We start from the raw sequence: 7,348 nt of genomic DNA, 5'->3' as shown, positions 1-7,348 counted from the left end.
GCAGAACCGCAAGAAGCTCTCAGAGTTGCTGAGGTACTACACATCTGCATCTGGTGATGAAATGGTTTCTCTGAAGGATTACTGCACTCGGATGAAGGAAAACCAGAAACATGTCTACTACATTACTGGTGAGTTGGGAATTGAAATTCTGTAAATGCCTACACTCATAATGTAGGGTTACCTTCTGGGGGATTTATAAATGCTCTTAGAGGGTTCTCAGTTTCCCACTTCTGCCAAGCAAGGAACATTTTTTACCTGGGATTCCAGGAAATGCAAATTTGCTTCCAAATCAGTTCAGAGTATTAGATGCTGGAGTGTGAGTTCAAGCAGCTTGAGTGTCTTCAGGCTGTTGGTGCCCTTTATTTTTTTCCTGTGGTTGAGGCATGAAGCACCACAGATGTTGCAAAGGCTCTGCAGAACATGAGCAAGCTGCTGTTAGGGCTGAGGCTCATCTGTGGTGGTGGTGTTTTTTGCAGGTGAAACAAAGGATCAGGTGGCCAACTCTGCGTTTGTGGAGCGTCTTCGCAAACACGGACTGGAAGTGATCTACATGATTGAGCCTATTGATGAATACTGTGTGCAGCAGCTGAAGGAATTTGAAGGCAAGACCCTGGTTTCTGTAACAAAGGAGGGTCTGGAGCTTCCAGAAGATGAGGAAGAGAAAAAGAAGCAGGAGGAGAAGAAGGCAAAGTTTGAAAATCTTTGCAAGATAATGAAAGATATCCTTGAGAAGAAAGTGGAAAAGGTAAAAGTGGTAATTTGTTTACCTAGGTAACAAGTTCTGTGATAAAAATGAATTCAGGGTAAATCAGTTGTACTTGCTGAAATGCTTAAATTGCAAACTTCTGCTTTTTTTATTCCCTCTGCAGGTTGTGGTGTCCAATCGTTTAGTTACTTCCCCGTGCTGCATTGTGACAAGTACGTATGGCTGGACAGCCAACATGGAGAGGATCATGAAAGCGCAGGCATTAAGGGACAACTCCACAATGGGATATATGGCAGCAAAGAAACACCTGGAGATTAATCCTGATCATTCCATCATTGAAACACTGAGGCAGAAAGCAGAGGCTGATAAGAATGACAAGTCTGTGAAGGATCTTGTCATCTTGCTGTATGAGACAGCACTCCTGTCCTCTGGCTTCAGCTTAGAAGATCCTCAGACACATGCCAACCGCATTTACAGAATGATCAAACTTGGGCTGGGTAAGTTCCCAAATCTGTCCTGGCTCCAGTGAACTGGGGGTGTATTGTCTTGAGGTCACCTTGGTGTCCTGCTTGGTAGTGTGGAAAATGGACCCCTCAGGTGGTTGGAAGTGCTGTGGAGGTGCAAGGTTTGAGTTGTGCTGTTAGCATTAATGGTATGTGTGTTTCCTGTGCAGGCATTGATGAAGATGACACTGCTGCAGAAGAAGCCAGCCCAGCAGTCACTGAGGAGATGCCACCTCTTGAAGGAGATGATGACACATCACGCATGGAGGAGGTGGATTAAACCAGTTTACAGGAACTCATGAATGTTTCCTTGGCTAATATGAATAAGTTATATTTTGTATATTATGAATGTTACCTGCCAAAAAAAAAATCTTTGACACTTTGTCTGCATTCCCTCTTTATATTTATTTTCAAAGATGTTATACCTTTATTTTTGTTACATTGCTTTTTCAGCTGATGTGAGATACAAATGCCATTGAGGGAATATTTTCTTTAACACTGTACGACCCTAAACAGGCAAGTAAGGAGTAGTTATTTTTGTCTGTATTAGCTGGTTGCAGGTGGCAGGGTTTTTGACTTATTCTTAATTGCCAGAAATGCGGAAAGAAGTAATGAAGATGGGAAGACATCAGGGTGTTGCAAGTTTGTTTAGTGTTCCACAGCTCTTCAATTCTTACGTGTCTAACATACAGTACCTAGTAACTAGGTATCTAGGAGAGCTGAATCTCTTGGGGAAGCTTTAATCCTTCTGCTCCTAACAAGGTCTTGATGTTTAAAGTTGTTTTTTATACTGTTCAAGGATTCTGGATTGCACTCTACCATAGAATAGAATCCACTGTAAATCTCTATTGTGACTTATGCAACTCTGCATGTACAGTTCAAACCTAGAACTGTAAGAATAAAAGTGTTAAGAATTGAACTGTGTCACTGGACTTGTGTGTTCACACTGGAACAAAGCTGCTCTGCCCATGCCCATGTGAGTTGTGGCTCTGGATCCTGAGCATCCAGCTGCTGTCACATTACATGTATAATTAATAGGGTATGCTTGGTGGTCCTGCTACAAACCAGTGCCATGCCAGAGTAGGAGGGGTCTCTGAACAAGTGATTCACTCCAAGTTGGGTTTAATGCACATTCGTGGTTCAGCAACTGTTTCAAAGTCTGGGTGAATGCAGCTGCAATTCCACTCCCGGGTGCTGCAGGGAGGTGGATCAGGTGCTTTTGCCTGAGAAGTTTGTTACACATCACACAACCTGCCATGGAGCTGCTTGGTTGTGCTGCATTTTGTATTCCTTGGTGTTTGACTAGCAAAAAGAATTCAAGCTGTTGACTTCTCTGTCCAGCAACTTGCCTTTGGCGCCTGTTGGGTGCCCGTTGACTTCAGGCACGTTCTAGTTGGTATTCATGATAGCTTGAGTTCAATGAACTGATCCAAGGGGGGGTGGTGGTAAGGGCGCGTTCTGAGCACCTTGCCCTGCTGGTGTCCTGTGTCCATCTGTTCTGCTCCATGAACAGGAGCTCCCACTGTAAAATAATTCACATACAATGATGCTGTGCTGGTGTTTGTTAATGTAGTAAGGTGAAAATATGGGAGTTTCTGGTCCTAACTGTATTTCACAGGTACCTAAAGTCAGTTTCCTGGAGCTAGTTCAAAGTAACTTGTATAAGTTGTGGCTTTGTAAGGAGATCTTTATGTCAAAGCAGCACTCGGGGGGGAGGGGGTGGAAAGAGGGATTTTATGCATAGGATGGGGCAGTGGATAACCCTGCAAGCTGAGGAGTTCACTGGCCTTGGGCCACTTGCTTCAAGCTGGTGTTCCTGCATGTCAGCTCACTAGACTGAGGTGATCACATGGTTGCAAATCTGAATTCTTTCTCCAAGAATGAAACTTGAGAAATAAGAGAATGGGATATGAAAATCCACTTCAATTACTGTTCACACAATTGCTGAAGGCTGAATGTATGTAGCAAGTGGGGCATTTGTCTTTACACACATCACATTCTGTGTCACAACATGAAACATTCGAAACCATTGCAAATTATCTCATGAAGTCTGCAGAAGAGACTGGTTCTTGCATGTCAGTGAAAGCATTATCAAAGCAAGGACAAAATGCTCTTGGAGAGTGAGGCAGGAGCTGTGGTTCCCCCACAGCCCTGCCTGGGGCCCGTGTGAGATGTGCTCCAACTCAAGTGTCCTTGTGCCTTGGCAGGAGCTGCTCACCCTGTTCTGCACAGCACAGCCAGGGTGTGATGTCTGTGTTCCATCACCATCCCTTGTAGTAGTATGGATGTCCTGCTGCTGTAATAAACATGACATCAAACCAGCTGCTGGAAGGGAGGTACAGTTTCTAATGTGTGCACTAGTACTGACTTTCAGTTCGGTGTGAGTGATAGAAGCAATGATCAGGAGGAAAAGGCTTCCTTCTGTGATGCTCAATGTTGGAAGGTATCAGGAGAGCAGAGCTCAGCAAGCTTTCGGTTGCTACTTCAAGGCCTCTGTAAAAAATTCTGATTCAGTAGTATTGTATCAAGACTAAGGTAGATTTTAAGGTATGTGTGACTTGTGACTAAAGTCTATTACACAACATCTTCCATAATGTGTAAAAAATAGCGAAAATACCTTCCAATTAGTAACACTGGGATTTAAAATTTACTGTGACAAAAAATGCTGAAGACTTTTCCACTTGGTCAGTGCTGGCACAAGTCTTAACCTCTCTTGTAAACTAATTTATCTCTTAGAGAATAATTCAGGTGAAACTTGCAGGTTATCTCCAGTATTTCTTGCCCTGAGAACGTGTTGGGTGTTTTGAGTTGTTCCCTACATTACACTGAGCAGTCAGACCATAAGAAAGCCTGGACTCAAGGGAAATCAGAGCTTGCTGAGGCTGGCACAAGTTCTGTGCAGGGCCAGGAGTGACGAGGAGAGGCAGAGCACTGAGCAGTGGGAAATGATGGGAATGACCCCTGGAGCGAGCGTTGCTGCGCCCCTGTGACCCTCTGGCCACCTCCCCATTCACACTGCAGCCCCAGGGCTCAGTGGTGGCATCACCTGTGTGCTCTGGGAAGTGGACACCCAAGATCTCCTTTGGAATTCTGTTGTGTGACTAACTGCTGCCTGGCCCTGCCCAGAAGAGCACAGGGGGAGCCTTGAACTGTGCTCACCCTTGCAGCTGCCATTTCATCTGCACTGCCTGGCAGACCAATCCATGGAGCCTGGGGCCTTGTCGCTAACAGCTGCTGCCTGTGAAGCATCCATAGCTAATTTTGGGCAGGCTTTTGTGGGAGTAATGACTCCCAGCCATGTATTTGGGTGAAGCATGATGGTCATTTGTGCTCATTCAGCTCAGCTGGTGATGCAGGCAGCAGCTCCTTAGCTCCCACCTCGGTGGTGGGAGGTGCTATGGGGTACCGAGTGAGATTTTTGGCTGCTGTGTTTTGAAAATAGTTGGAGATTCTGAAGAGAGGGAGTAATCATCAGATGGTTTTGGTCTGGGTAGGGGAGGTAAGGAGATGGAAAAGGAGGTTTCTGGGAAGAAAAGAGGTGTAAGTAATGGGGTCTAAGCTCAGCTGGAGGCAAAAGTGGGGTGAAGGCTTGGGAGCTGCTCCTGGTACAGCTGCTGTCACTGTCACCTCCACTGGGACTTGTTCCTGGTGCCTTTTCACCAGCACTGCTGGCTTTAGAGTGAGATGTTTGTTTTGCTGAGGTTTTTATACAGTAGCAGGAAAGGGATAATGGGAAGAAAAGGAATTTGATTTGGAAGAAAGTAAAAATAGTTCCTCATTTCCTATAAAAAGAACAAGAAGAAAGGGAATGGAGATGTGGCTTTTAAAGGGTCAAATCAGATCTGCTTCTTTGTGAAAAACAGACCTGATTTATAGTTCTCCAGTAACTCTGAAAAAATACTATTCCTGGAACTTATAAACGGTAAAATTGTTGTGCTGGATTTTAAGTCTTCAAGAAGGATGCTCAGACAGCTTTGTGTGTCCAGCTACAACTGTCCCTCTTCTACAGGGGAGATTGTCTGCTCCAGCAAATTGCAGGAAGAAATATCTTTGAACACCCTGGCTGCCTCTGGAAGGAAGAGGGTGGTTCCCTTTGATTGTTGACTCTTCTGTCTGCCTGAGGGTGGTGTGAAAGAAATGGGACTCCAGAAAATAAATTGGTGGGAGCAGAGGGGAAGAAGAAGCCACCAGGCCTTGTGCTTTTACATACGTGTTTGCGTGTGTGTCTATTTTATATACACACTTGGGAAATGTAGTGACTAAAGGCCCCACGCAGTTGGCTCTGCTGCAGAGCAGCCTGGAGCCTTGCAGTGGCACAAAGAGCTTTCTTTCACGGGAGGGCGTCGCTCTCGAGTTTTCTTCCTTCATTCCCTCTTTTTGAAGGAGCAGCTCTCCAGGTGGAGGTGGTTGAGCAGGGCTGGTGTGAGGGTGGAGGTGGGAGCAGCGGGGCCCAGCCCATAAAGCTGGAGAGGTGGGAGGTGCTGGCGTCAGGATGGCCTCGGCTGGGAAGCGGCAGTGGCGGAGGAAGAGGAGGGAGGCTGGGCAGCCCATGGGGGGTATGGAAGGGGGGGAACCCCTATAACAGAGCCCTGGGGGTGGGGGCTGAGTGTACAGAGACTGGGTTTTGGGCGTGGGGAACTGGAATAGAGGGCTGGCTTATGGCACAGCTTTGCATTTATCCCTCTCTAGTCTGGTTAGATGTCTTGAGTATAAATATTTCTTCTAGGATTCTGAAAGCTTGTAGTGCCTAAAAGAAAAGGAAAAAAAAAAGTCCATGTTACTGGTATCAACTTCTTTTAAAAAAGATATTTTCCTCATGCTGCATGAAGGACTAGTGTGGGAAGTCTTGTTGTGGTGGAAGACAGTGGCTGCTTCTTATTTTTTTAAACAGAAGCTGCCTTTGTTTGAGAGCTTAACACAGACTGATCAACTTTTCTAGCATAAAGGGAGTAGCCATGTGTGGGCAATTTATCTCTGAGAAGGTTTTTTCTAATGTGCTCTCTTACCCTTTGCCTGTTTCAGTACATGCTCAAGAAAAGGAGGGTTCTGTTAAAAGCCGAGACTGCGTAGAAAGGCTGGCACGAAAATACATGGTAACTTTTCTGATTGCTGCTCCTCTACCTCCCTATTAAAATATAATTCAGAAAGTGTTTGTTGGTTTGCCCTTGGCCTGATGGTGCAGCTGGCAGGGCTGGAAAAGAGTGTGTGAAGAACAGGTGTGGATGAATTAATTTAAAGGGGAGGGATGGAGGAAAATCCTCCACTTCTGTGCTACCCTCTGGGGACTAGGCAAGGTGTTTGTTTGTAAGGTCTCTTTCTAAGCAAGAGCTTTAGTAAAAATGGGTGTGTTTTGAGTCATTTATCTGCAGTTACATTTCTGAGCTGTAGGGCCACCAAATGCAAAGAAACAAACAGAACCACAGTGCAAACTAAAAATTGTTTTGTAAAGTTACTCACAAGCCTGGAGTAACAATTCTTAGCAAGTGCAAGGCATATTCTGGACTGCTTCCCTTTGTGTTTTTGGGGGTGAGGAGTGATAAGAGAGACTTCTATTTTCCCCTTATGTCTCACTTACACAACCCAACCAGCACCACACCTGTAGGATATTTAGAAAGACAAGCTGGCTTCAGATGGGGAAGCTGTGGAGAAACTCAGCACCTACAGTTGGTACTAGAACTTCAGTTTTAGCCTGAAGCTGCAGTAACTTCTGCTTTGAGTGGCATTCATTTCCCTTCCTCCTCTGCAGCAGAAGTGCACAGTGGAGTCAAGCACAGAGTCCGAGTCTGAATGCAGGGCGGAGGTAAGGACTGACTCTGAAGTGTTCTGATGGTGATGTGATTCTCTGATGTGTATCCAGCTCTTCCTCCAGCCTCAATAGAGATCATGTGAGGCATGTTGTGGGGGGTAGTTGATTTTGTGACTGGAAAAAAAACCAAAGCAACCCCAAACCCAACACTACCCTCTCTATCAGGCTTTTTCTTACAACTGTTACTAACTTTCCTAAAGTTGATTCTAGGGGGATGAGGCAGGAAAGAGACTGTTTTAGGCAGATAAATGCTAAGAAAATGCTGACCTGGGCTGTTCTTGGTGGTTAACTTTCAGCAGCTCTGGTCTGGTGGGATTTCTACAGCTCTGAGTG

General features: G+C 45.4%; 2 protein-coding genes across 3 annotated transcripts in view; both read left to right on the top strand.

Annotated features, from left to right (window-relative positions):
- LOC103612161 (heat shock protein HSP 90-alpha) overlaps positions 1 to 2,128 on the top strand; it is a 4,897-nt gene extending 2,769 nt beyond the window's left edge. Inside the window, 4 exon segments of the mRNA XM_017729094.1 lie at positions 1 to 128; positions 477 to 745; positions 870 to 1,203; positions 1,380 to 2,128. Coding sequence (XP_017584583.1) covers positions 1 to 128; positions 477 to 745; positions 870 to 1,203; positions 1,380 to 1,489 — 841 coding nt within the window. The 3' untranslated portion in view covers positions 1,490 to 2,128.
- Positions 2,129 to 5,845: 3,717 nt separating this feature from the next.
- Positions 5,846 to 7,348, top strand: part of LOC108445415 — a 4,521-nt gene continuing 3,018 nt past the window's right edge. Inside the window, exons 1-2 of one of the 2 annotated variants that reach the window (XM_017729093.1) lie at positions 5,846 to 6,302; positions 6,959 to 7,009. In XM_017729093.1, coding sequence (XP_017584582.1) covers positions 6,165 to 6,302; positions 6,959 to 7,009 — 189 coding nt within the window. In that variant the 5' untranslated portion in view covers positions 5,846 to 6,164. Of the gene's footprint in view, positions 6,303 to 6,955; positions 7,010 to 7,348 lie in introns of both variants that reach the window. The other variant, XM_017729092.1, reaches the window with a different exon arrangement.

The sequence above is a fragment of the Corvus brachyrhynchos genome, unplaced genomic scaffold (genome assembly GCF_000691975.1).
Source record: "Corvus brachyrhynchos isolate BGI_N302 unplaced genomic scaffold, ASM69197v1 scaffold1, whole genome shotgun sequence".
NCBI lineage: Eukaryota > Metazoa > Chordata > Aves > Passeriformes > Corvidae > Corvus > Corvus brachyrhynchos.
Note: the sequence above shows the minus strand (reverse complement) of the source record. Positions and strands in the feature narration are given on the sequence as shown.